Here is a 27,495-nt window from a genome sequence, read left to right on the forward strand (position 1 = left end):
CCAAAGGGTCTTGACTTTGTCATAACTTCTTCGTAAATGCTTTGTCATAACTTCTTCGTAAATGCTTTGTCATGACTTCTTCGTAAATGCTTTGTCATAACTTCTTCGTAAATGCTTTGTCATAACTTCATCGTAAATGCTTTGTCATAACTTCTTCGTAAATGAGTGTAAATGACCAAAAATATAATTTAGGTGAAGAGGTGAGATTTCACCTCTTTTTTCACCTAATTTTTCACCTCTTTTTTTCACAAGCGTTTTACATGAATTGTACGATGTATATTTGAAATCCTAAACAATTTCGTAGCTTCTATTTCTTCTGTCAGTATGTCAAAAGTTTTAACAATACCGAAGGTTTCTTTATACTTCTTCTTGACGTCAGATAGAAGGAAATCTTCTGCTGTTGGATAGTTTTTGTTCAGAAATTCTAACATGTTCATTTTATCTTCTGCTGGCTTTTCTGCTTCTTTCTTTAAGTCTGCATAGTCGTTTCTCATTCTTTCTATCTCTTTGACTGAGTAGTTATATTTCCTAATTGCTGCTTTACATTTTGAACATTGCGGGTTCATTTTTGCATTATACATTGAAATAAAACCAGCTAAAACAACTAAGGCGTCAATTGCTCTCTTCATCTCAAACATAGCGGGTCTTATTTGTTCGTTCCATACTTTGCCTCTTCTATCTTTATCTCTTATTTCCCAAACACATTTTGCAACTAATGAAACAAAGTTATCGTAAGTCTTAAATTCTTCAGATTTATATATGTCAGAAACATTCTTATATACCATGTCGCAATCTTTGTCCATAACCTTATGGTTGCAATGAAAACCAAGGAATTCATAATTTACTTTACGTATGAACTTCTTTATTTCTACTGAGTCAGTTGGTTTCACTTCAATTTCGTCGAATTCAGGAATAGTTAGTTTTTGATGCTGAATTTCAGGTAGTTTAGGTAAATGGTCAATAATGTCCTGCATTTCATAAAGATATTCTTCATTTTCTTCATCTTTCGCACTACAGTCTAAATTACTTGTTAAAAGTTCTTGCTTTATCTTCTGGATTTTTGTTTCGAAAGTATATGAAGAAGGAATGAAGTTTTTCATCTCTACTAACATTGACGTAGGATTCATGACTAACGAGTTTGGTGCTGTTGTTGTGGACAGAGTCCCGCCGTTCGCGGCTTGAATTGTTGTTGTGCCGATTGTTGAAATCATATCTTTTATACAAAATAAAAAAATAAATAAAATAAAATTAGCGTTATTTTTTATTTCGGGAAAATTCATGAAAATTCAAGAGGTGAAAAAGAGGTGAAAAAACAGGTGAAATCTCACCTCTTCACCTAAACATTATTTTTGGTCTTTTGTGAAAATTCATGAAAATTCAAGAGGTGAAAAAGAGGTGAAAAAACAGGTGAAATCTCACCTCTTCACCTAAACATTATTTTTGTCTGATTTACATCTAATGAAAAAGTTTAGAAGAATTTTCTTATTCTTTCTGGCATGTTTTTATCTTTCCAGTACTCCCGCTCTAATGGTCCCAGATGTGTTGGCTTTGACTCTCTCAAGTTCTTAGATGGTATAACATCTTCAACGCCTCCTTCATATCTTACTTTATAAGTGTCATCGTTTGTGTTATAGCCAAGTATTTCAATAACCACTCCTCGCTTTGCTTCGTCAATGGTTTCAGCAAGTTTGCCATTACTACTTTCGACTAATTTATGACGAGGGTAAAATGCTATGGAGTCGTCAGCAGCTTTTATAAGATATCCATTACCTTGCGTAGAGTCTACGATATAATAATTTCGACTTAACCTTAAACGTTTCTTTGTCAATGGTTTGTCGTCAAGAACTACACGAACTTTTGTACCAGGAATGAGGGTAAATTGTGTTGAATTTCTGATATTTTGTGTTTGGCTTCGTTTCTTTTGTATATACTTTTCTTCTTGTTGTTGTGTCATTGAATTTGGTGTATGTCCTGTTGTAGAATGTGTTGAGGAATTGTAAACTTCGATGAAATGTTTCATTGTTTCTTCGGTAAAGTCTCGCTCTTGATTTAAATCTCTGAGCGTTCTTATGAAGCGGTTAATGATACCGAGTATGTTATGGTTATGGTCTTCAGTAGTGTAGTGAGTTATGTTATGCTTAATGAGAAATTCTGTGATTTCATTGCTGAGGTATGCACTGTCTTGGTCTGATGTTAAAGTACTTGGGCTATGTTCTGCTACAAACTTTTGTAAAACTCTTAACACTTCACGAGTTCCTTTATTTTTCATTGGATATGCATATGCTTTACGAGTGTTAACATTTATGAAGATGAGGAATGGTTTATGTCCTCCTTTTCTGCTTTGAATGAGAGTGTCAAATTGGTATGCGTCAGGAGTGTTGGAGTAAATTGGTAAAAAGTAGTCGTAAGGGTTTATTTTTGTTTGATGTACAACATTTTTGTCAAAGAACCTTTTCACTTCAGCTCTGTTAGTAAATCCCGAACTCTTTGCAGCTTCATTGAACTTCTTAAATGACCTCCATGGATGTTGTTCGAATACTTCTTTCAAGCTCATTTATGTAAAGTTAAAGATTTTAACCAACTCGTATCCAAGCGTGCATTGTTATATAAGGAGGCATATAATCTTTTCCATTACCTGCTGGGTCTGTAATACCAGCTACAACATGTGTATGATTTCCTGCAGTTCCACAGAAAATACCTGTGCTTGAATCTACTGGGTCAGTTGAAATATCATATCTATGCATTCCCTGTCTATCCGAACCCGCTGCAAGATTTGTATAACCTCTTTTTGTTATTGAATGTGAATGGTTTCCTTCCACAGATGTTCTTCCACTGAACCTATGCATATGTGAAGGAAGGTTTTCAATACCTATTTTCTTTGAACCTCCCATCTTCATTGACTGCGTATTAGTGTAGAATGGAAAACTGTCAACTATTTCATACCATCTACCACCAAATAAAGTGTTTGGATTTATTGGATTCATAGACGTATAAACAGCTCCTATAGGATATATTAAATCATATATGCTCATAACTCTATAAACATATTCTAAAGAACTTATGTCATTAAATACCATTTGGAATGTATCTCCCGGATGAAATGTTGCATTTGTTCCACTTTTATAATGTAATGTTAGTTCAATAGAATTATCCAAGAAAAATTCAAAAGTATCTGGTTGAAGACCTCTAACAAATTCAAATGGAGTTGCTGGTTCACCATTTATAATTTCTGTTGTAAATGTCATTGTATCTGGTTTCGAAAATTTCTTTGTTAGTTCTGCATCCACATAAGTTTTGTCAGCTTTCTTATCTAACATTGCTGGTAGTTCATATGCTTCAAAGTTTCTGGCATGATCTTCGGTATTCCTGCAACTCTTATCTAAATTGTTAAGAGTATCTTTTACGCTTGTACTTGGATTTTCTAATGGTGCACTTGAACCAAGGTCAAAGTTCAATATTATGTCGTCTGCTCTAACAGTAGTGAAGGATTTATGTGTATGGTTCTTGTCTGCTTTCTTGTCATATAAATCTTGAGCAGTGAATTTAATATTATGTTCATCCTTCATGACATAAACATCTTTACATCTAATGTTTCTCATCGTCGTTATGTCGTCATCCGATGTTAAACCTTGTGGAAAGTTAGGAGGTTTACAATATAATGCATCCCCACCAGTTCCTTCAACCGTTCCTTCAATACTTTCTATACAACAGTTGTGAAGAAATCATGTGTATGGTTCTTATCTGCTTTCTTATCTAACATTGCTGGTAGTTCATGTGCTTCAAAGTTTCTGACATGACTTCAATTCATACATTTGTTATTTAAGGAGTTTAGTGTATCTTTTACGCTTGTACTTGGATTCTAAAGGTGCACTTGAACCAAGGTCAAGTTCAATATTATGTCGTCTGCTCTAACAGTAGTGAAGGATTTATGTGTATGGTTCTTGTCGCTTTACTGTCTAAAGAAGTTTGAAGTTCATTTATATCGGAGATGTTGTGTTTATGAGATTTCAAAACTTTGTTCGTTGCGTCAAGTTCAACTTTGTCAGCTTTACTTTTAATAGCATCTTCAAACGTTATTTTTGACTTAACTCTCAAAGTAAATCTTGGTTCAACTAATACACCGTTAACATTGAAAGTAGAGGCATAAATTTCACCGGTATAACCAAATGCTTCTGGTGCTTTAGCTACATCATACTGTACAGTACAGCTTATGTCATAACCTTTAGCACGAATGTATTTATATCTTCTTTCATTAACATTTTTTGTCTTCGCTTCATCACTTCGTGTTAAATATCCATGGTAGTCCGTTATAATCTGTTCGTCTGAAGTTATATAATGAACGTGGTTTTTATCTGCTTTTTCGGCTAATTTCTCATTAACATCATTCACTTCTAATTCAACTCTTCCGCCAGAACTCTTATTATCATTAATCTTTTTCATTAATTCGGTAATTACGTCATAAAGACTATATTCTGTTTTCGGTTTTGTAAATAATGAGTCAAAATTTCTTTTCATCATTACATCGCTGACATTAATGATATCACCAATTCCTTTTTCATTTATTCTCTTCATTAATTCTGCAATAATGACGAATATATAATCTGTTAATTTATTCTCTTCATCGAGGGTTATAGAATGTTTTGAAATTGAATCATTAACTCCTCTAAATAAATCAATAACTTCAGGATACACGTTTTTAATGTCTTGAATAACCCGACCAGTATCCTCGCCACTATGTGGCTCTGAGCCCGTTGGGCTCTGTTGTTCATGTTCTTCGTTCCCGTCGTTACGTGGTTTTATATCTCTAACCATCATCAACGCAGCCATAACCGGAGGGTTTGTTGCTACCTGTTCGAAAATCCGTCCGTTATGTATGGTATATCTAAATAATTTCTTTGTGTTTGTTAAAACATTTGAAACAAGTCTTTTAAAACCATCTACAAAATTTCCTGTTTCACCTAATGTTCTTGCAGCATTTACAAGCTCACCCATTCCCGCTTTTGACCCCAAAAACGTCCATATTGCATTTATTTCACTCTGTATAGTTGTCCATTCAGCGAAACTAACACCCGCATTCGCTAAGCTGAAAATGAAATTCAGTGGATCGAACTTAATTCCACCTTCTTTTTCAATTTCAACGAACTCACTAACATGAGATTTTAAATATTCTTTCGTTAAAATTGTTTTCCCCGATGTTATGTCATTAACGAAACTATCACCGTCAAAAGTTAACGAATTCAATTTCGTCGTTGATGCTTTTATTTCATACACCGCTTTATCGATAGTTTTTGGCTCACCTTCTTTAGAAGCATATGAAACATTAATGAATGAATTATATGTATTCATGAATGAGTTAAAATCAATGATTTTCATTAATGACGCCTTTAATGATTCATTAACTGTTGAATCCCTTAAAGTAATTAATGAACTGTCCTTAATGAAAGGTACACTGCAAACCGTCGAGTTTGGATCAAATGCTGTAGTTGGTGCAGGAATATTAATGATATAAGTCATTAAATCATTAAGTGACGTAAATAATGTTGTCGTTTTTGATTTAATTTCTTTAGCATCTGTTATATATGGTAATTTTATTTCTGTAGTTTCTGAATTAAAGATATTCGCTAAAATGTTTTGTAAACTGTTTTGAACAGCAGTATAAACCGTTGAATCCGGAACTCTTACGATTTCACCGTCCTTAATAAAAGGCATTGCACATGGTGTAGTGCTTGGGTCAAATCTTTTTGGGTTATGATTCAACATATATTCTAACGCTTCATGAACAGACTTATATACTGTTGTGTCATTCTTCATGACAACTTCACCATTTACAATGAATGGCATAGTACATGGAGTTAAAATAGGGTCAAACTTTTCATAGTCCTTCCATGTTATGTATTTCTCAGTATTTCCATCAGTGATAACAATATATTTGTCAGTAAGTGTGAGAGAGTATTGACCAAAATATAAACGTTTAGCTCTGTCAGCTTCATACGCATATGCAGCAATACTCATATTTTAATGAGAATAAAATGTTGTTCTATTTGCAAAGTACTGACCCAAACGAATACGGAACAGTAAAGCTACAAACAAACTTAGGTCTTCAGAATGAAGCACTTGCTTTCAGAGTTGTTGACTTCAATACTATCGCTTCATTCGTTATAACAGATGAAACAGATTTCATGGAGTTTGAAATAGATGGAAAGAAGCATGAAATAAGATTTCACAATAATGTAGAATATAAGATGGAAACATTAGCTGGAGTGTTAAATGCGCTCATAAATACTACAATAAACAAGGAGAACGAAGAAAACTTAATGAATGTTAAACTTATTGCAGGAGTTTTGAAGTTCAGTTATGCGAAGGAGTTTAAGATAACACGAATGAGTCATAGAGTTCAATTGCTTCTGGGAGCATACCATATGACATTTCCTTTGAAAAGTGTTGACAAAACGATTGAGATGAAATCTGTTCCATACGTATGTTATGGTAATTGTTTGTACATTGAGTCTAAAATAGCTAATGTCACAGGTATTTCAGGAGTTAATAGTAAAGGTTCAGTAGAATATAAATCCTTCTGTTATGCAGTCAATTCAATGTTCATTCCAAACGTTCCTGTCATAGCAACTCATTTAGGTAAATGGGTTCGCATTAGTCCTCATAATTTGAAAGACATGCAATTCAGACTTGTTGACTTTCAAGGAGAGCCTGTAGAACTGAAGGCACCAGTGCGAATGACTGTTGAAGTTGACTTTTTAGAAAATATTAAATGCAACAGCTTACAAGAGAACTCAGAGCTAAAAATATAAAGTATGAATGTTATGTATTAGGTCATGAACTTTGGTTGTTGCTGTTTGATGAAACAAATGAGTTAGTTATGTCAGTCAAGAGAACAGAAAAAGGCGTCAAAGGCGCCGAGCGCAAAGCGCTATATTGTGTTAGTGAAAACTGCACCAAGTCAATAAGATTAGGTTTGCATTATGAAGATGAGTTCGATACTGTTGAAGAAGTTTTGGATAGATATTACAAATTGCTTTAATTTACTAAAACATATTTCAAACAAAGTTTATATTCTGTTGAAAGTTTTGTATACTCGTTCGAATATTTATACTTAAACTCAACTCCTGTAGTTCCTGGTGTTTCAATGATGCGGATGTTACCTATTTTCATGAATGGTGGCGTTTGACCACAGCATTCGATTTCAGGGTCGAGATAGTCAATGACACATTGTTTCCCTGTTATTCGTGAGATAACATTTTCAAGGTCCTCCTTTGTTAGAATTATTTGGTTCTTACTTATAAGATTTGTCAAAAGCTTCTTATCGTCTTTGAGTAAAATTGTTTGGTATAACTGAAGAAGGTAATGGTCTACGTTATCTGAAGGATTTGTTTGAACATTTGTGTAAGGGTTGTCGTTGGCTTCTCTTGAAAGAATTTGGTCCAGTGGTGGATACTCTAACTTAACATCTGATGTAGCGTTAGCGTTTGAAGCTGAGTTTAAATTCACGGATTTCAGTTCTGGTTCTTTTTCTTTCAAACACTCTGAACTATAGTTCTTTATGACAATATTGTTTGTCGTTCGTGAGTCAACATTTGATGTTGGTTCAATTGGAACATTAACGGCACCAGCTAAGATGGATTTGCTTCTCATTTCATATAGAATAAAAACCTTTTATATGTATGAAATGAACAATATACTCGACAAGGGTTTGAATGTAAAGCTAACGAATGAAAATATTGTTGAATTCACTGAGACAGGTGCTGTGTATAAAGATGTAGAACTACTGAACAAAAGAGCTAAGGGAAGAAGCAGGAACATGAACAAAGGGTGGAAGCCTATAAAAATTTATGTCAATGATGGCTCAGGAGGTTCAAACATAAAGTATGCAGAAAGTTATAGAGTTTATGCTCTCAAAGGTGAAAAGCCTTCATTTAAGAACAGCTATTCTAACGCATATCCTCAAAAGCTAACGGATGGGGAAGTGGATGATATGAATGACAGCAAAAATATTAACAGAAATGGCGACAGAGATGCATGGAATTTGTTTACCATCAGTCAATTGAAGGTTAAACTTTAAAACAATGTTGGTCGTTCCCATGGAATATTTTTGACTTTAATGGTATTAGTCATGATATGAATCTCAAGGTATGAACGAGGAGAGATGAGAGACTTATATGCTTCCCAAATTTCTTCAAAAGGTAATGTTATACCTGACTGTTTCCAAATGAGTTCAATATCATAACGTGAGAAACCTTGAAAGATAACGAAGTCAGTTATGAGACGTTTTATGTTTAAAGCTAAAAACCTCCATGTTTGCATAAGTATTGCTACAGTTAAGTGGTAATGTCTGACTTTAGTAATGATGTTAGCTAATGGTGAGTCAGGCTTTGACACTAAACCTTTTCCGCGAAGTCGTCACAAACGAGCAGAGTGTTTGAAGGATACTTTTTGAAGGGGTATTTTGAAAGTTTTGATAGAATGTAGTTTGTAAGTCGTTTCATATCGTAAACTCCTGAGTATGACGTAAGTGGTGTTTGTCAATAATTCTTTCCATCTCCTCAGAAGTCTTTTGCATTCCTGACTGTATAAATTCAACGATGGCATAATATTTCCTCTTACGTCGAATGTAACGTTGAAGAAATTCAATGAGTTCACTGTCTGGAACTTTAACGACAGAGGCTTGAACTTTTGACATAAATGTTTTCGCTGTTGAGTCCATAGAGTCTGAAGTTGCTGATATAATGATTTGGTCATAATATGAGTCGTTTCCTAAACGCTCTGTTATGAGTATATGACGAATGAGGTTTAAATGTCTTACCTGAACCCATCTTTCCACAATAGAAATAAACCCATTTGAACAGAACTCATAGTCCTTACTGAAAGGAAGAATGAGAGAAGAGTTAAGTTTGTCTGTAGTTTCATTCATGTCTTCATCTACGTCATGTATTAAATGCTTCATTTTATCTCCATTAAAAATGCAAGTCAGAAATATTCAGAACATAGCACCGAGTCTAACTGACAAGAGTATAAAGATATACTATGAACACGTTATGATGAAACCAACCAAAATTCAAGAAAGTCAGTATACTTATGAATATCCAAGACACTGGGTAGAGTATGTAGGAGGTGAGAAAGCTATTGAAATCAGACAGGTTCGAAGTATTCCAGCAGGAAGAACAATATTATTGAAGAACTTTAATGTTTTGAGGTATAATGATGAAACAAAGAAGCAAGATAGTTTTCCTGTTGCTGTGTATGTGAACCTAGACACAGGAGATGACATGAAAGTTTTTAACACAAAGCTTCAAACGGTAGTGAGAGAACAACTGACTGCGGAAGGACATCCATTACCTTCAGAAGTTACCATAGCATATAATTTTGAAACAAACTCAATAGATTTTAAAGTCATCTCTGCAAAGAAGTCAGGTTTTACATTTAATGAAGCAGATGTATATTCGAATGAAAACTTCAAAGCTATTGCATGGTTAGATAATGACGATTGCTTTAAGAAAATATTTAAATTCAGTGACTCAACGATGTCAATAGATGACCTTCGTGGAATGTTACCATCGACGTTTACAGTTGAAGGTTCAGCAGGATTGCTTACAAGATTGTCAATTGGTGGTATTTGGTCTCGTGAGAACATTGTTATAAAATCCAGTATAAGTGAATTTGCTGAAGAATCTATATTATGTCTTTCAAACATATGTATTCGCCGCCGAAGCATTATAGTATAACAAACTTTGTCAGTAAGTTTAACATAAGACTTGTCGAACCTTCTTCAATGAAAGATGTTGTGCTACCTAAAGATGGAAAGGATGGACTCATTATTGAGATGATTTTAATAGCATATTAAATGAGCTTGTTCTTGAAGGTCATTCATGATGAAATAACTGTTGTAGAAGATGTTAGCAATTGTTCAGACATTTTGAAGCGATAGATGATATAAGAAAGAAGTTTATGAAGCCGCAACGCGGCGAGGACGAAGTCCATGAGAATGTTTATGTTTCATTGACTTTCTCCAGTAACGAGAACTTTTATGAGATAATATTGAAGAGAGATGATTTTAATATGGTGTAAATGGTAGCTTGGGCAGCTTTAGGCGCAATGGGAACAAAAGCATTAGCATTTGGAGCAAAAGCACTTGGAGCTTATGACGCAGTAAATAAAATGAGTGGAGGAAGAGTTTCGAAGACATTAGATGCAAATAAAGGAAAGATTGGAGGCTGGGTTGCAAAGAAGTTAAGATTAAATAAAATAGGGCTCATAAATAAAGCATCCAATTTGGTTGCGACTGAGTCAGAAAATGCTTTAGGAAAGGACGATGAGTTTGCAAAACACGCAAAAGACTTTAATGACCAGATGAAAGGTGAAACAATGCATTTAAATAGAGTCGATGGAACTCTTCCTCCACCAGTAGTTCTTCCGTATGGTCCCTATGGAATGTATGGAAACCCTTACGAAAGACCATTTGACCCATTGACTGGTGGAAGTAACTGGTATCATTACGGACGAAGAAGAAAGACAGTCAAGTTGGAGACAGACGTGAAGAAAGCAACTAAAAAGAAACCAAGGAAGAGAGTTATAAAGCAATGAATTCAAGTGGGTGAAAAAGGTGAAAAAAGAGGTGAGATCTCACCACTTCACCTAAATTTATTTTTGTGCTATGTTTTCATACGTGTGAGGGTGGTGATATCATTTAATTTTTTATTTTACTGAAAATTTTTATTTGGATGTAAATGACAGAACAAAAGCAACTCATACAAATCGAAAAATATAACAAACATACATTTAAACATTTATTCTTCCTTCCTGAGCATAACATGTTCTTTACACTTCATCCTAGACCAGTTGACTTTTCATTGACTGTGTATAAAGATTGTCATGGTAGTTTTATAAAAACTTATGATGATGAAGGTAAGTTAACAAGACTATGCATTTCAAAACTTGAGAAACTTTATGACTTCAAGTATGACTACAATAGAGTTAACATTGACGATGAAGATATAGAAGAAAATTTATGAGAACGTTTATTTTTTCATTAGTGAGTTCGTTAGTGAGGTGAAATGGTTGGCGGCTTTGTAAATATTTAAGGTTAAGTTAGTTTTTGCGTTCATGTTGTAAAATGTACGTTAACGGTTTTGTAAAGTGTCAAATTCACAAGTATTGGGTAAGGTGGAACGCAGTGCCACCATACCCAAGACTGGTGTACTAACTTAGAAAAATATATTGAGGGTATAGAGTTTGTGAGATGTTATTGGACAGAGTTGTATGAAAAATATAAAGACAAGGAAAATGTTTTCTTTATAGTGGACCCGCCGTTCTATAACACATGGGATTTTCAATACCAAGTAGACTGGACTTTGAGAGACTCTTTAGAAACTTTAGACGTTTTACATAACCATCCATGCTTTTACTTTACATCCGATAAAAGTGGTTTGGAAACCGTTATGAGATGGTTAGAGGACATACATGACTATGAGTTTATATATGACAAGATAGAATATGAGAGAGGTCCTATAAACTGGAGAAAGTGTCACAATAAAGAAATTTTATTAGTAAGTAAATGTGGTTTGAAATAGGACTACTTGTTTTAGGTTTTTTCCATTGTGTCATTTATTTATTTGACGTGGCAGAAAAGTACAGAGAATATGAAGATGAACCAATGCCTGCAAATGTTCAGTATATGTACTCGTAAGAGATATTTTTTATCTAATATTAAATGGACGCACCACAGAACTTAGCGAATGCACAGCAACCTGGACAACCAAACCCAGAGAATATTCCAAATGAAGTTAGAATACAAACTGCAATGGCAAACTATGGTCAAGTGCCAACAGATGTACAAATGCAAACTGCCATGTCAAATGACGCTGCGTTAGGTTTGCCACCATGGTATGCAAATATGAGATGGAAAGAGTTTTATACAAACCCTGAAGTGGGATATAAACAACTTTATGCAGATGACGCGAACACAGGAGTTGACCCAGAATATGTTTTCTACCAGAGGAGAAACAGAATGTATGAGCTCCAGTTAAAGAATGCTATGGAACTCAACAGGAAACGTAAGAGACTAGGCGGACATTAGATTTTTACATATAGTAAAATGGGTTTCTTCAGTAAGATAGGAAACTTCTTTCGAAATGTTGGAAGAGGTATATGGAATGGAATAAAAACCGTAGGAAGAGGAATTTGGAACGGAGTCAAAAATATTGTAAAAGAGTAGGTCAGTTTGTTGGTATTATACCTAAAGACCCTGAACCAGAAGAACAAGCTCCTGTTATACAACAGCCTGAACCTGCACCACAGTCTAGTTGGCAACCAAATCCAACACCTCAACCGTATTAAAAAATTATATTTTTACCGTTCGATAGTAGTTGTATATGAAACTAAGTTCTAAGTAAAACGCATGGTATAATGGAATTATTCTTTTTCTTCCATCTGTAGTAAACCATACTTGAAAGTCTGAAATACTTCCACTTGGTGGTTCATATAACTTTGTAGGTTTTTCGTAAAAGTCATTTGCCAAGCATAAGAAAGAGTTTTGAGCGCCAGAAAATGAAGCATGAACAATAATAGCAGCTGGGTCGAAAACATCTTTAAATAAATATGGTTCATCTCTTGCATATCGACTGTAAATATTTGCTAAAGGAAGTTTGACTTTCTGATTTAACATTCTTTGCAAATAATACCATGACATTGCAGTGAATTCTGTATATATTTGTTCGTCTTTCTTTGGATTGTCTTCGTAGATTTGAAATGACACTTGTGAATTTTGTTTGTCATATACAATTCTCACATAAAGTGTGCTCTCGGTATTTGCATATTCATCAGCATATTTTGCATAACATGAATTTATTTTATCTTCTATATTTTTTAACGCAGTCTGTGAGAAGATGAAAGGTCAACTTGTATTAGCTCAATTTCTTCCCACATTTTTCGTTTCCCTTCAGATATATAATCTATATGAAACCTTACAATAAATGGAAAACTTTTATCTTCTACAGACACAAACTTCATTCTACGAAAGCCAATAGCTTTTGTGACAGATGGGTCTCTTAGCCATCTTAATGGGTAGTCAAAACGATAGCCTTCATGCTTTACGTCTCTGTCTCAAACTTTTGACCGACATTAGTAAAAAGTTCATCTAATGGTTTAGTTGTAGCAACTCTTGAATTTTCTTTTTTATTGGAAGCATATTTTATCTAGAATAAAAAATGTCAAATGAAACAGCGTCTATGAGAGAAATACAACACAACCGACAACTCATTGTGCAAGCTCTAAATAAGAACACAACAAACTTTTCAAACTATTCTAAGATATCTGAGTCATTGAAAGAAGGAAACTTAAAACTGACATTAAACCCAATGACAGATGAGTTTCTGTTTCAAGACAATAAGAACCATACTGTCTGTATAAATCCAACAAAAGGAACTTTAAACGAGAAACCTATATCTGAACTTCTTTTGAAAGCAGATATTGACAACAAAGCTGACAAAGAATATGTCATTGAAAAAGTTCAAGAAGAACATGACAGAGCAGATGCAACATATGCAACGAAAGAACATACTCATCCTGAACTAGCAGACAAACATATGTTGACAATAAAATGTCAAGTGAAGTGACAAGAGCTGAAACGAATATTCTAAAAAGACTCATACACATTCTATATCTGAAATAACAGACTTAAACGTTAGCCTTGAAAAGAAAGCAGATAAGGAATATGTGGCTAGTGTGTTAGAGAAGAAAGCGGATAAGGAATATGTGGATGAAAAAGATAACGAAATTATAGAAAGGGTTGACTGGTACCATGAACGGACATCAAAGATTTTAAAAACTAAAGCCGATACAGGATGGGTTTCAGGATGTTTAGACCTTAAAGCAGATAAAACTTATGTTAACGATGAGTTAGAGAAGAAAGCAAATAAGAACCATACACATACAAGTTTTACAACTGTTGCTATAGAAAGTATTGAAGGAACGGTTGAAGAAACTGGTGGGGATGCAATATATTGTAAACCTCCTAACTTTCCACAAGGTTTAACATCGGATGACGACATAACGACGATGAGAAACATTAGATGTAAAGATGTTTATGTCATGAAGGATGAACATAATATTAAATTCACTGCTCAAGATTTATATGACAAGAAAGCAGACAAAAAAGAGCTTCAAACATTAAAGACAGAAATACTTCAAACATTATATCCTATAGCTCTATTTATACGTCAATGAACTCTACCAGACCAGAAGTAGTACTTGGTTTTGGAACTTGGACTCAAATAGTCGACAGTTTTTGTATTGTGCAAACTCTTCAAAGGAAACAGGTGGAAGTAAAACGATTTCAGGTGAAAATTTACCTGCACATAGTCACTACATAGATTTAAGTACATCTCAAGCAGGTTGGCATAAGCATAAATTTTGGGATTGGTCGGCAATGACAAAAGGTAAAGGATATGATGTTAAAGACAACGTTCAGTTTGCTATAAATTGTTTCTGGGGTAACACTCAGGGAGATGGAAACCATACACATCGCGTTTCAGGTATACACAAACAACGGGACAAAGTAAGAATATATGCCACCTTACATGACAGTTTACGCATGGTATAGAATTGCTTAGTCGTCATTTCAACTTCTTTAGCATATTCGTCAGGAGTTGTCTTATATTTGTTAGGAACTGTCTTTGAAAGTATACCACTTTGAACTTTGACAAGTTTGAAACGAGGTCTGACAATAGTAGTTTTATCTTCTGCTTGCAGTGTGTACATTTTGCCATGTTTGCCTAAAACTTCATAATATTCTCTTGTATACTTTCTTCTATTTTTACGAACACGAATGTGAGTACCTGTCGGGTTCCCATTGTTGTCATAGTCAATAGTATTTTCATATGGGTCGCGTTTGGGTATTTCTATTTTTACTTTGTCACCTTTCTGAAGTTTGAAGCCCGGCATTCTTTCTTGTTTGTCTCTTTTGACTAAATTATTAAATATATAGTCTTTCTCTAAGTCGGGGTTGTTTTTCATTTCTTCGGGGGAGTGGTTTCCCAAACCTTTTTGTTTACGGTTATTGTAAATATTTAAAACTTGTCTCATCTTTGCCATGGAGAAGTGTCTATATTTGTCGTCATATGACATTTCATTTGCTTCACCACCTTGTGGTTGGTTTAAGTCTCTTAACATTTTTATACAACCGTCAATGACACCAAGAGCAGAATGGTTTTGGTCGACAATGAAATATTGGTTTACATTTTTTGAACGCAGATAGTTTTTTAACCATCATCTGATTTGAAAGAACTTTCACAGTCAGATGTCAGTTTTTGTTGGATGGTATTTGTCAACGAATATTGTCAAAGCAGTTTTTACATCTAAAATATTTTTGGACCATAATGGTATGGCTTCACAGTATCTTGTGTTTTGACCAAACAATATTAACCAGTATGGAGGTCCATCTGTTCTAACTCTCGAATGTTTTCCAAGATATCCATAAACCAAGCATTTGGTGTTGAACTAAAGATTTTTATCATGAGTGCTTTCTTTGTCGCTTTAGAAACATAGGGTCCTTGTTCGGATTCGTCATTTTTTACCCTATAAGAAATGGGTTTATTTGGCGCATTAGCAGGAGTTGCATCCAGATTTTTGCCCGCAGTGGGAACAATAGCCAGAGGTGTATTTGGAGTTGGAAGGAAGATTTTGAGTACATTAGGTATACTTAAAGAGAAAGCACAACCTATTATACAAACTGTACAGAAAGGTTGGATGTAGCACGAGATGCAGCAAATCTTATTCCAAATCCTGAAACAAGAGGAAAAGTTCAAGGATGGATGGACAATGTAGGAAGACAAGCAGGAAACTATTATAACAAAGCAAATGACTACTATAACCAAGCAGGACACTATATGGACCAAGGTGAAAGATTCTTTAACAGAGGATATAACCATGCACAACAATGGGTAAACAATAACCAACCTCAACCGCCTCAAACGTGGGGAATGTAAAGTTTTTTACTGAGATGAAATGAACAATACAGCATTGAGACAAATGGGTTCAAGATGGATTTGTCGACTTCCAGCAGTTACACCACGTGTTTGTCAAGTTCTTCCTATACCTCAGGAAGTTTAGACCGACTTAAAAAACAACAACAACCAGTTGAAAACAAACCAAACTAAAATTTTTTACTGAGATGAAATGACCGAAGAAGTTGAAACGGTAGATTTGACACCACAAACAAAAGTTCAGAACCATTGTCAAAACCTGTCAAAGAACTTACAGATGAAGAGAAAAATTCAATAATAGAAAGTGCCAGGTCTGGAAATACAAACCCTAACTACAAAGTCACTTTTCATAGAAATGGAACGGCTAGTATCTCAAAAAAAGAAACAGACTCTCACAAATAAATATTGAAGTCTGAAGGAGCTTTCGAGACAACAGATGGAAAAGTTTACTTCACTGACCAACAGTTCATTATAGAACATCTCATTGACTTAGAGTCGAAATATTCTAAACTTTACAACAAACACAAAAAGTTGAAAGGAAAACAAAAACAAATGGCATATGATATTTATGAAGATGTTGACAACACAACTGTTCCTGCAGGTGAGGTAAAGTCAGAGGAACCGAAAAGTGACGAAAAACCGATAGAAGAAGAAAAACCAAAAACTGAAGATAAACCAAAACCAAAGTTTAGTTTGGAAACTAAACCAAGTCAACCTTCATTAGCTGGTATGGGTTGGCGTCAAAGACTTATGGCAGCAGGCGGTTATGTTAAGTAAAGAAAAAAACATTTTTTTATTTTTATAAAAATGCCCCCATATAGAATGGATAGAAAAATCTGCTAGAATAAAAGCAGAGTTGCAAAAGATATGGTTGGAGAGTTTTCGAAGAAGTTTAAATATAGGAAGGGAAGACCCATAAAAGTCTATGACAAACTGGCTGGTCTTCGCTACGAAATGGATTTGGAAACAGCACGTGCCAATTATCCAAACAGACTAGAGAGGTTAGAAGAAGAACGTCTTATGGACATGCCTTTCGATGTTAGTGAACATTGCATGAAGTAAAAAATTTATTTTTAAAAAAGTGACATTTTTTATTTTATTTGAAATGTACGCTGAGTTTGTTGGAGAAGACCGTTGGGAAACTTGTTTGTTAGATGAGAAATATGAAATTCACTGTTGTGAGTCATTTGAAGTCAGAAACAAAAAGACAAAAAGAGTTTTAAGCGAATGGGAGGGGAATGACGGATATGCTATAGTTAGTATGGGTGGAAAACACTATCTTAAACATGTTGTCATTGCAACTCATTTTATACTGAATCCTAACAATTTACCTTTTGTAGACCATATAAACCATATAAGAAACGACAATAGACTTGAAAACTTACGTTGGGTCACTTGTTCTGAAAACAATAAGAACAAAGGCAAATTTGGAGATATTGTATTCGAATTTGTCGACGAACTAGACGATGAAACAATTGAAATTACAGACTATGGCAAGCATACGTTTGAGTTTTTACTACTATAGCGAAGAACAAGACTCTTTCTACTTTTATACCGGCGTAAACTATAGGAAATTACAAGTATATTTTACTAAGGCGGGCTATGCTTATGTAAACACTAGAGATACAGATGGAAAAAACGTTCAAATACTTCTTAACAAATTCAAGAAGCTATATGGCATACCATTTTAAAACAATATATTTTTACATATATTAAATGCTTCAGGTTGAAAAACAAAGAACAAAAGTAGCAGATACAAAACCGTTAGACTATATCTTTACAAATGCTGGTAGGACAATATCAGATGAAGAAATTTCATCCCGAATATACAGGTTTGACTATCCAATTCGTTGGCTTCAAAGTCCTTCAGATGCAAAGGCAATAGGATTTAGAAGAGTTTTGTTTTCAAATAGAACTAACGCATTTATGTTCGCAGTATTTTCATGGGCAGTATAAAGGTTCTGATGGTCTAATAGACAAATTTGACGAAATGAGAATCTTTACAGTTCGTTCAGACGAAAGTCTTGAGAAAACTCTAAATGACTTTCAAACTCAAATGAACAAATATTATTGGGAATTTCAAGAAAAATACGACTCTTTACTAAATGGAACATACTATCTGAAACTAGAATATGACAAGATGAACTCCACCGTTTCATTTCAAAAGATTGAAATTAACCCTCCAAGAGATACAGAGTTTTTATATTGGGGAGTAGACAAACGTTCTTGGGCACAATTTCTTCGGTTACTAAACCAGAACGAACCATTACCACCAGATGGTCCATTTAAATTTATACTTCCACCAGCAGATTTGACAGTTTATAGAAACGTGTTTGACCCTCAAAATGTTATGTGTCATGCAAGTTTCAGTTCAAGCAACAATAGTTTTCTATGTATTGGTAAGGACTTTTATGACTTTGCTTCTAAATTCTACGAACCACCTAGTAACAGTTTCTCTGACTTTCAAGTTTGGTTCACAACAAATGGTGTGCAACATATTATTCCATTGTACTATGACTTTTATCTCGAATTGTCTTTCATATATAACTACGGAAAAGTGCTGAAAAAGTATTGAATGTGAAGATATTAGAAAATAACATTTTTTCTAACATCGTAGAAAACTCATGAAAACAATTTATTTTTGTGAATATGCAAGCGGCTCATAGCTCAGTGGTATGGGCTACCTCGTTAAAGGCGTCGAAGACCTCGGTTCAAATCCCGATTCGCGCAGGTTTTTTCCTTTTATGCAGTGAAATTTCATGTACATGGGTTACTTTGGTGTTAGACCCTAGTGAAGAAAATAGAACGATATAAGTTTACATTTGTAAGGTTACTTTGGTGTTAGACCCTAGTGAAGAAAATAGAACGATATAAGTTTACATTTGTAAGGTTACTTTGGTGTTAGACCCTAGTGAAGAAAATAGAACGATATAAGTTTACATTTGTAAAGTTGGACGATAAAAATCTCTGCTACTGTCAGTAAAAGTACTGCTACTGTCAGTAAAAGTACTGCTACTGTCAGTAAAAGTACTGCTACTGTCAGTAAAAGTACTGCTATTGTCAGTAAAAAGGAAAATTTGAGAGGGTTTTCGACGATAAAGTACTGCTACTGTCAGTAAAAGTACTGCTACTGTCAGTAAAAGTACTGCTACTGTCAGTAAAAGTACTGCTACTGTCAGTAAAAGTACTGCTACTGTCAGTAAAAGTACTGCTACTGTCAGTAAAAGTACTGCTACTGTCAGTAAAAGTACTGCTACTGTCAGTAAAAGTACTGCTACTGTCAGAAAAAGTACTGCTACTGTCAGTAAAAGTACTGCTACTGTCAGTAGCAGTACTGCTAGTAGCAGAGATTTTTATCGTTTGTGGTCCGACGGTTAAGCCACAAACGAATGTCCCACGTCCCACCAACCCAGTCCATTCCCAAACCAGAGGAACCTAAAGAACCACAACAGTCTCCTCAGCAACCTCAGTTCCAGCAAGTACCTCCGATTTACTACCAATTTCCACCTCAAGGTTACTACCCACCACAAGGCTTCCCGAACTACCCTCCTCAGCCTATGCCTTACTTCCCCAACCCTTGGATGTTCCAGCAAGCTCCACCCCAGCAATTCCAATCTCAATCCAAATCGAAGAGAGACCAAGAGTTCGAAGAAGGTCTGAACCGTTTACGCAAAGATTATGCCACAGCCCCTATTGAGAGAAAGTTGTTCCCGGACCCAAAAATATAATTTAGGGTAGAAGGTTAGATCTAACCTGTTTTTTCACCTCTTTTTTCACCCTCTTGAATTTTCATGACTTCTTCGTAAATGTTTTGTCATGACTTCTTCGTAAATGTTTTGTCATGACTTCTTCGTAAATGTTTTGTCATGACTTCTTCGTAAATGTTTTGTCATGACTTCTTCGTAATGAGCGTAAAGGACCCAAAAATATAATTTAGGGTAGAAGGTTAGATCTAACCTCTTTTCTACCCTCATTTCACCTCATGAATTTTCATGAATTTTCCCGAAATAAAAAATAAAGTTAGTTTTATTTTGTATGTAAGATATGATTTCAGGGATTTTTTTGACGAAGTGTCACTCTTCACTTCGTCAAAAAATAACAGTTATATAATGAAAAAGTGTCATTTTTTTGTATTTTTTGTATAAAAGATATGATTTCAGGGATTTTTTTGACGAAGTGTCACTCTTCACTTCGTCAAAAAATAACAGTTATCTAATGAAAAAGTGTCATGATTTCATCGTAAATGTTTTGTCAAGACTTCTTCGTATATGTTTTGTCATGACTTCATCGTACATGTTTTGTCAAGACTTCTTCATCGTAATGAGCGTAAATGTTTTGTCATGATTTCATCGTAAATGTTTTGTCAAGACTTCTTCGTATATGTTTTGTCATGACTTCATCGTACATGTTTTGTCAAGACTTCTTCGTAATGAGTGTAAAGGACCCAAAAATATAATTTAGGGTAGATGGTTAGATCTAACCTGTCTTCTACCCTCTTTTCTAACCTCTTGAATTTTCATGACTTCTTCGTAAATGTTTTGTCATGACTTCTTCGTAATGAGTGTAAAGGACCCAAAAATATATTTTAGGGTAGATGGTTAGATCTAACCTGTCTTCTACCCTCTTTTCTACCCTCATGAATTTTCATGAATTTTCCCGAAATAAAAAATAAAGTTAGTTTTATTTTTTTATTTTTTTTTATTTTGTATAAAAGACATGATTTCAACAATCGGCACAACAACAGTTCAAACAACAACAGCACCTAACTCGTTAGTCATGAATCCAACATCTATGTTAGTAGAGATGAAAAGCTTCATTCCTTCTTCATATACTTTTGAAACAGAAATCCAGAAGATAAAGCAAGAACTTTTAACAAGTAATTTAGACTGTAGTGCGAAAGATGAAACAAATGAACAGTATCTTTATGAAATGCAGGACATTATTGACCATTTGCCTAAACTACCTGAAATCCAACAACAAAAACTCACTATTCCTGAATTCGACGAAATTGAAGTCAAAGCAACTGACTCAGTAGAAATAAAGAAGTTCATTCGTAAGGTAAATTATGAATTCCTTGGTTTTCATTGCAACCATAAAGTTATGGACAAAGATTGCGACATGGTATATAAGAATGTTTCTGACATATATAAATCCGGGGAGTTTAAGACCTACGACAACTTTGTTACATTAGTTGCAAAATGTGTATGGCAGATAAGAGATAAAGATAAAAGATGTAAAATATGGAATGAACAAATAAGACCCGCTATGTTTGAGTTAAAGAAAACCATTGACGCTTTAGTTGTTTTAGCAGGTAAGGTTTCAGAATATAACACAAAAATGAACCCGCAATGTTCAAAATGTAAAGCGGCAATGAGGAGATATAACTACTCCGTCAAAGAGATAGAAAGAATGAGAAACGACTATGCAGATTTAAAGAAAGAAGCAGAGAAACCAGCAGAAAATAAAATGGACATGTTAGCATTTCTGAACAAAAACTATCCAACTGCTGACGATTTCCTTCTATCTGACGTCAAGAAGAAGTATAAAGAGACTTTCGGCATTGTTAAAACTTTTGACATACTGACAGAAGAAATAGAAGCTACAAAACTGTTTAGAGTCTCACGAATTCATAACGTTTACCATGTGAAACGTTTATAAAATAACTGGGGTAGAAAAGAGGGTAGAAAGGAGGTTAGATCTAACCTTCTACCCTAAAATATATTTTTGCTGAATTCCGTATGAAATTTCATGAGTTTTGTGTGTTTTGGACCATGTTAGAAAACGTGTTAGATCTAACATTCTAACATAAACTTTATTTTTGCTGAATTCCGTATGAAATTCTGAGTAAAATGGCATATGTTTGCTACCCTCGGAGAACCGAGGGTAGAGATTCCGTATGAAAATCATGAAGAACAGCGAGTAGGTAAAAAAACCCAGTCGCCAAAACTCTATGAAAATCATGAGTTTTCCTTAAGACAGAAAAAATAAAGTTAGTTTTATTTTTATTTATTTTTTTATTTTGTATGTAAGAACAGAAATGACAAACACTGAGTTTGAAACAGTTAGAAAAATAGACAATAACACCAAATTGGTTAGAATAGGTGATTTAAACGTAAGATACTCAAAGAAATACAACAAATATTCTTTGTCAGACATTATATCTCCATCTGGAAAGAAACCGAAGGACTGGGTTAAAATTGCTTCTACTCAGAAAATTTTGACAAGAAATCCTGAGCTTATGATATCAGTAGCATTTCATGGAACAAGAGCATATCTTATAGACAAAAGTCTTATACCAATAGTTTTGTTATGGTTAGACCCAGTTGTTGGATATAACTTCATAACTTATGGTTCATTCGATACGGAACGTTGCAGTGAAGGCTTACTTTACATCGTTCAGAAACCGAAGGACTTCAATACAAAGAGATATAAGATAGGAAGAACATATAATATAACTCAAAGATATGACAGTACAGTCAATAGAGTCAAGGTTGTGTTCGTTAACGATATGAGAGCTGCTGAAACAGAACTACTTGAAAAGTTTGAGAAAATGTATGGTGCTCCCATAAAAGGTAAAGAAACGTTTGAAGTAGATGAGATAGATAAAGCTATAAAATTATTTGACGAAGTTGCTGAAAAATACATGTAAAAATAACGTTTACCATGTAAAACGCTTGTGAAAAAAACAGGTTAGAAAAGAGGTTAGATCTAACCTTCTACCCTAAAATATATTTTTGCTGAATTCAGCAACAAAATTCTGAGTAAAATGGCATAAGATTGCTTCCCTCGGAAACAGTGAAGAACAGCGAGTAGATAAAAAAACCCAGTCGCCAAAACTCTATGAAAATCATGAATTTCCTTAAGATAGAAAAAATAAAGTTAGTTTTATTTTTATTTATTTTTTTATTTTGTATGTAAAGACAGATATGTCAACAACAGAGAACACAACAACAGTTATAGTCCATGAAGCTATAAATGAAGAATATGAGTGGGTTCAGTTTAACAAACAACTCCGTCTCATTCGTTCGGTCAAAGACGATATGTACCAAATGCAAAGTATTTTGACAGCATGTTTTGCTCCAGATACTAAACACGCAGACGACTGGTTTAGGAACCAAAGCACACAAGAACTTTTGAGTGAAATTTCTCTAGACCGACTTTTTCCGGCCATGCATAAAACACATGAAAATCGTAAAAATTTGCCAATAAATTTAAGAGGATATTATGTACATAGACTTTTAGTAAATGCTGTTGCAATGTGGGCTTCGCCTCGTTATGCTTGGTATATTTACAGACTTCTTGACGAAATTCATAGACAAGAACGTGAAGATATGGAAAAGAAACTTCATGCAAAAGATGAAGTCATTGAAGCAAAAGACAAAAGCATTCAGAAAAGAATACCACGTTCGGTACCAAAAGGAAAGGAAAAGAACTATAAGTATATGATTTATACTGAAGAGATGGAAAATGAAGAAGACAGAGATATGGTTATGTTGCATTTAGTCAGAAGAAACAACAAAAGCTTTTACGACCTTGCTAAGATTTACAAATCTGACAGAAATTGGTTCTATCGCGAAAACTTACCGATTTCAATGACACCGAATGAAGATGTGAAACAAATAGTTCAAGATACGTTACCTCAAACACACTATGATATTAAAGGTTGTACAATTTTTACCTTCAAAGAAGACTTACCATTGTTAAAGGAAAAAATAACAGAGTATTTTGACAACTTCAAACAAGTAGGGTAGATGAACCATTTATTTTTCAAGCTTGACTTCAGATGGCTCAGGTAGCTCTATAAGGTAAATTGCCTTGTCAAATCCTTCTGGCATTCCGAGTCCTTCCTTCCGACAGAAAAAGTTTTTCCCGACAACTGGAAAAAGTTCTTCCTTCCGACAGAAAAAGTTTTTCCTTCCGACAGAAAAAATTTTTCCCGACGACAAGAAGAACTCTTCCAGTTGTCCGTCCGTAAACCATTCAAATTTTCGAAAATTGAGAACTTTTTGGTCGAACTTCAGAAAAAGTTTTTTCTTCCGACAGAAAAAGTTTTTTCTTCCGACAGGAAAAAATTTTCATTCCGACAGGAAAAGTTCTTCCATCCGACAGGACACAAACGGACGACTGACGTTCCTCTTCCTGAATGCCTTCCAAAGCCAGAAGAACCGACAGCCCCAGCACCACAACAGACTTACTAAGACTAAACACTTACATTTTTCAAGCTTGACTTTTTACAATTTGAACTTTGTTTGCGTAGATATGAATTCTGAAAGAAGTATGAGGGTCTTGTATGACTTTGTACTTCTCCCATAGTTCATGTCTGTCAAACTTACCTGCCATGGACTCTTTCATAAGTTCCATGAAATCGTCTTCGGACAATCCGGGGAAAAGTACAATGTCAGTAAGTATTCTTTTAACATCCTTACTTAAACTCTTTGCTGTCTGTACACAAATGACAACTGAGATGTTAAAGTGTCTGAGCTTCTTAAGAATTCGACACATATCTTGTTCTCTATTCTTTAACAAAGGATGAGAGGCGAAATCATCTAAGATAAGAAGACACCTATGAGGGTAAGTCTTCCAATCGTAAGATTGCAATTTCTTCGAAATGTATTCTATCTCTTTCTGTTTGTTTCTGAAGTGTTTCTTCTCTAATATTCTCTGCATTTCCTCATTTGGGTCTTTAAACTTAGAATTTATATACTCATTTATAGCATTATACTTCAAAACTCTTCTTTGGTACTTCTTTATCCAATCTAACAACTCAGTATCCTTTATACATACTAACTTAGACTTCTTTATAATATTTTTGAACGAATTGACGGTTTGGTCAAATTGACCAGAAGTACTACAAATAACAACTAACTCATAGAATGGGTTCTTCTCATCTAGTTCTTGTTGTTGTGCAGCCATTTTAAGATAAGTGAAAGTCTTACCCGACCCAGGTGGTGCAATTAGACCTGTTATACCATTCTGAGCAAATAAGAACTTGTCATGTATAGGCTTTATCTGAGCATTTTCTAACTTCCTCTTGTTCTTGTTTAAAACATTCTCAAATTTCTTGTCAATGTCAGCAAACTTTTTTTCTAACATATTTTTAGAAAAATTAAAATTTTTATCTTTTAGAAAATGTCTAGCGATTTCGCTATCTATATTCGAGACAAGCTTTTCGACAGCAAAACATCTGTCGACCATAAAATCTTACATAGTGTAAACAAGAAAGGTGAATTTGTTCTAAAGTTCTGTTTCTGGGAATATGACAAGAACCATAAAACATTAAGCAGAGCAGTCTTAAAATTTGTCAATGACAGACTTGTTGACAGAGATGACGCCGATTGGAGAGATGAAGTCCAACAAAACTTCTTAGAATGCAAAGAAGACACATGCGCTGTTCTTGAAGATGAAATAGAAAACAGAATAGAAGAGCTATTAAAGGACAAAGAACTTTTACATAAATATGGTTGCGCCAAATTTGACATAACTCCACCAGAAAAGAAGAAGAGAGAAAAGAAAGAAAAGAAAGTAGAAGAAGAGAAGAAAGAACCTGAACCAGTTCCAGAGAAAAAGAAATTTGACATGTAAAAATAAAATTTTATTTTTAGAACATTTCTGGGTCAATGTCAATGTTCTCTTCCTCTTTAGGAGTAAACACTGGCTTAGACTCTAAAATCTTTTTACCCAATTTACCTTGAACTTCAACTATCTTAGACTCATAATATTCATAGTCGTCTGCTTTCTTTGGTTCATAAGGTATAACAAGTTTGTATGCTTTGCCTTCTTTAAGGTTTGAGAACCTTCTGTCAAAATTTTCTTTGACTGCTAACAAACCTTCTATGTCTAAGTCTTCAAATTTCGCACCATTTTTAGTCACAATAGCAAACTTAACTGGTTCGATGTTCCAAACTTTGCTGAATGAAGACTTTTCAAAATGGTAGAAGTAAACATTCAAATATGTGAATGGGTCTAGTTCTTCTTTAAGTCCTGACATGTACTTGTTTACTGAGATGAATTTTGCCATCTTTTCTATCGGATAAAAAAATATTTTTTTTAAAATTTACTCAGAAAAATTTTTCTTTGTATATACACCATTCTGAACATCTAAAAGACTTTTGACATTTGCCAAGAATGTTCGTTTAGAAGCTGCCATATAACCATATTCTTGACAATATTGTTTATACGAATCGTACAATGACCTTTCATCTAAACACTCAAAGTCAGTTTCATCTATGAACAGTTCATATACACTCTTGTTTGCTTCTAACAATGTTTGTCTCTCTTCGGTATGTGGAATTTGTCTTGGATTGAACTTTGAAATATCTAATGTCATAAAATATGAGAACAAGTGGTTGTAAAAGTCAGATGTCAAAGTTTCTGCTAAGTCGTCAAAATATTCTGTATCTTGCATATGAGAATCTGACGTTCTGACAACTACATATCTTCTGTCAGAACTTTCTAACTTCATCGGAACAGTATTGTTTGAAACCATAATGAAGTTTGCAACATTCTCACAAACTCTTTGGTCTTTATATTTTCTTTCAACAACTCCAACTTTGTCTGTTATAAGACTCTTCAAAGCATCTGAGTTCAAAAACTTTTGTTGTATCTATACTTTGAAGTTCGTTACATACTATAAGTTTCATATTCTCTATTGAGGAGTTTAAACTTGCCACAGATGTTTTCTAAGTTTGTCATATTCGGGTTCGAATAGCCCTCTAACAGTTTGCATAAGATATCTGTAAAGAATGTGTTCTTACCAGTTCCTTGTTTTCCAATTATAATGAGAGCAGTTTCATTTTTAGCACTTGGATGTTGTAAGATGTTTGCAAACCAACATAAGATATACTCATAAACCTTTTCGTTTCCATTGCATATAATTTCTTTGACATGGTCTAACCAAGCTTCTATAATATTTTCTTTCCATTCTACTTGTTCATATTTATATCCAGTGAAGATAGAATAGAAGTTTGGAGAAGGTGTATAGAACTTTATACCTCGAACTGAAAAATCTTCTAACTTTGACAATAAGATATCCCAAGCATCTAACATCTTCATTCCAACTTGTACGACTTTTATTTTCTTAAGTTTCTGTCTACATTCTTGTTCAGACACTATTGTCGCTTTAGGTTTGTTAAAGACTACATCCCATTCTTTCATAACATAACATTCTGGGGCAGAGTCGACATAAATGACTAAACGTTTCAAATTCTCGACTGCTTTGTTATAGTCTCTAAATGGACACATATTTCTGAATGCTTGGAAGTCATAAAAATCTGAAACATCTATTCTGTACATTTTTATAAAAATAAAAAAAATTTTTTTTTTTATTCTTGACTTTGTTGTTCCATTTGTTGCATTTGTTGTTCTTGAGCTATTTGTTGTTGAAGTTGTTCTTGTAATACAATACTTTCACCAGTTGCATCTTCCAATTCGAAACTTTCTGCCGTCATTGACAAATACATAGGACATAAAAGTTTTACAGGAACAAAGTTTGCGTCAACTAATGTCA

General features: G+C 34.3%; 16 protein-coding genes and 5 pseudogenes across 21 annotated transcripts, besides 2 other annotated features; 12 read left to right on the forward strand and 9 right to left on the reverse strand.

The window, feature by feature from the left end:
• Positions 1 to 11,214: part of a mobile genetic element that runs on past the window's edge.
• Positions 246 to 1,211, reverse strand: TVAGG3_0939390 (organellar and viral DNA polymerase type B; the record flags this gene model as incomplete). Its single annotated transcript, XM_051252850.1, has 1 exon — positions 246 to 1,211. One exon carries the CDS (start codon positions 1,209 to 1,211, stop codon positions 246 to 248), a length of 966 nt encoding a protein of 321 aa, XP_051078424.1.
• TVAGG3_0939400 (integrase core domain containing protein family) lies at positions 1,469 to 2,020 on the reverse strand (the record flags this gene model as incomplete). Its single annotated transcript, XM_051252851.1, has 1 exon — positions 1,469 to 2,020. One exon carries the CDS (start codon positions 2,018 to 2,020, stop codon positions 1,469 to 1,471), a length of 552 nt encoding a protein of 183 aa, XP_051078425.1.
• Positions 2,574 to 2,891, reverse strand: TVAGG3_0939410 (ATP binding; the record flags this gene model as incomplete). Its single annotated transcript, XM_051252852.1, has 1 exon — positions 2,574 to 2,891. The coding sequence occupies one exon, from the start codon at positions 2,889 to 2,891 to the stop codon at positions 2,574 to 2,576; it is 318 nt and encodes a 105-aa protein (XP_051078426.1).
• On the reverse strand, positions 2,989 to 3,808 carry TVAGG3_0939420 (annotated as a pseudogene). Its single transcript has one exon. A coding segment is annotated over exon 1 (820 nt).
• On the reverse strand, positions 4,155 to 4,992 carry TVAGG3_0939430 (keratin-associated protein family; the record flags this gene model as incomplete). Its single annotated transcript, XM_051252853.1, has 1 exon — positions 4,155 to 4,992. A coding segment is annotated over one exon (838 nt), but the record flags the coding sequence as incomplete, so codon positions are not given.
• On the reverse strand, positions 5,272 to 6,012 carry TVAGG3_0939440 (organellar and viral DNA polymerase type B; the record flags this gene model as incomplete). The annotated part of the gene is made up of 1 exon (XM_051252854.1): positions 5,272 to 6,012. A coding segment is annotated over one exon (741 nt), but the record flags the coding sequence as incomplete, so codon positions are not given.
• On the forward strand, positions 6,030 to 6,806 carry TVAGG3_0939450 (uncharacterized protein; the record flags this gene model as incomplete). Its single annotated transcript, XM_051252855.1, has 1 exon — positions 6,030 to 6,806. One exon carries the CDS (start codon positions 6,030 to 6,032, stop codon positions 6,804 to 6,806), a length of 777 nt encoding a protein of 258 aa, XP_051078429.1.
• On the forward strand, positions 8,973 to 9,734 carry TVAGG3_0939460 (uncharacterized protein; the record flags this gene model as incomplete). The annotated part of the gene is made up of 1 exon (XM_051252856.1): positions 8,973 to 9,734. One exon carries the CDS (start codon positions 8,973 to 8,975, stop codon positions 9,732 to 9,734), a length of 762 nt encoding a protein of 253 aa, XP_051078430.1.
• Positions 10,297 to 10,593, forward strand: TVAGG3_0939470 (protein of unknown function, DUF4107 family; the record flags this gene model as incomplete). The annotated part of the gene is made up of 1 exon (XM_051252857.1): positions 10,297 to 10,593. A coding segment is annotated over one exon (297 nt), but the record flags the coding sequence as incomplete, so codon positions are not given.
• A 572-nt stretch (positions 11,215 to 11,786) lies between the features above and the next one.
• TVAGG3_0939480 lies at positions 11,787 to 12,085 on the forward strand (annotated as a pseudogene). The gene has a single exon. A coding segment is annotated over exon 1 (299 nt).
• Positions 12,086 to 13,647: 1,562 nt separating this feature from the next.
• Positions 13,648 to 27,495: part of a mobile genetic element that runs on past the window's edge.
• Positions 14,615 to 15,177, reverse strand: TVAGG3_0939500 (uncharacterized protein; the record flags this gene model as incomplete). The annotated part of the gene is made up of 1 exon (XM_051252858.1): positions 14,615 to 15,177. A coding segment is annotated over one exon (563 nt), but the record flags the coding sequence as incomplete, so codon positions are not given.
• TVAGG3_0939510 lies at positions 16,345 to 16,766 on the forward strand (annotated as a pseudogene). Its single transcript has one exon. A coding segment is annotated over exon 1 (422 nt).
• Positions 17,095 to 17,680, forward strand: TVAGG3_0939520 (annotated as a pseudogene). Its single transcript has one exon. A coding segment is annotated over exon 1 (586 nt).
• TVAGG3_0939530 lies at positions 17,916 to 18,564 on the forward strand (annotated as a pseudogene). Its single transcript has one exon. A coding segment is annotated over exon 1 (649 nt).
• TVAGG3_0939540 (uncharacterized protein) lies at positions 19,379 to 19,717 on the forward strand (the record flags this gene model as incomplete). The annotated part of the gene is made up of 1 exon (XM_051252859.1): positions 19,379 to 19,717. One exon carries the CDS (start codon positions 19,379 to 19,381, stop codon positions 19,715 to 19,717), a length of 339 nt encoding a protein of 112 aa, XP_051078433.1.
• TVAGG3_0939550 (organellar and viral DNA polymerase type B) lies at positions 20,706 to 21,551 on the forward strand (the record flags this gene model as incomplete). Its single annotated transcript, XM_001297759.1, has 1 exon — positions 20,706 to 21,551. A coding segment is annotated over one exon (846 nt), but the record flags the coding sequence as incomplete, so codon positions are not given.
• On the forward strand, positions 22,228 to 22,638 carry TVAGG3_0939560 (organellar and viral DNA polymerase type B; the record flags this gene model as incomplete). Its single annotated transcript, XM_051252860.1, has 1 exon — positions 22,228 to 22,638. The coding sequence occupies one exon, from the start codon at positions 22,228 to 22,230 to the stop codon at positions 22,636 to 22,638; it is 411 nt and encodes a 136-aa protein (XP_051078434.1).
• On the forward strand, positions 23,321 to 23,740 carry TVAGG3_0939570 (uncharacterized protein; the record flags this gene model as incomplete). The annotated part of the gene is made up of 1 exon (XM_051252861.1): positions 23,321 to 23,740. One exon carries the CDS (start codon positions 23,321 to 23,323, stop codon positions 23,738 to 23,740), a length of 420 nt encoding a protein of 139 aa, XP_051078435.1.
• On the reverse strand, positions 24,207 to 24,656 carry TVAGG3_0939580 (protein of unknown function, DUF4106 family; the record flags this gene model as incomplete). The annotated part of the gene is made up of 1 exon (XM_051252862.1): positions 24,207 to 24,656. The coding sequence occupies one exon, from the start codon at positions 24,654 to 24,656 to the stop codon at positions 24,207 to 24,209; it is 450 nt and encodes a 149-aa protein (XP_051078436.1).
• On the forward strand, positions 25,119 to 25,571 carry TVAGG3_0939590 (uncharacterized protein; the record flags this gene model as incomplete). The annotated part of the gene is made up of 1 exon (XM_051252863.1): positions 25,119 to 25,571. The coding sequence occupies one exon, from the start codon at positions 25,119 to 25,121 to the stop codon at positions 25,569 to 25,571; it is 453 nt and encodes a 150-aa protein (XP_051078437.1).
• TVAGG3_0939600 (protein of unknown function, DUF4108 family) lies at positions 25,588 to 26,007 on the reverse strand (the record flags this gene model as incomplete). Its single annotated transcript, XM_051252864.1, has 1 exon — positions 25,588 to 26,007. One exon carries the CDS (start codon positions 26,005 to 26,007, stop codon positions 25,588 to 25,590), a length of 420 nt encoding a protein of 139 aa, XP_051078438.1.

Source organism: Trichomonas vaginalis, chromosome I, assembly GCF_026262505.1.
Source record: "Trichomonas vaginalis G3 chromosome I, whole genome shotgun sequence".
Taxonomy (NCBI): domain Eukaryota; phylum Parabasalia; order Trichomonadida; family Trichomonadidae; genus Trichomonas; species Trichomonas vaginalis.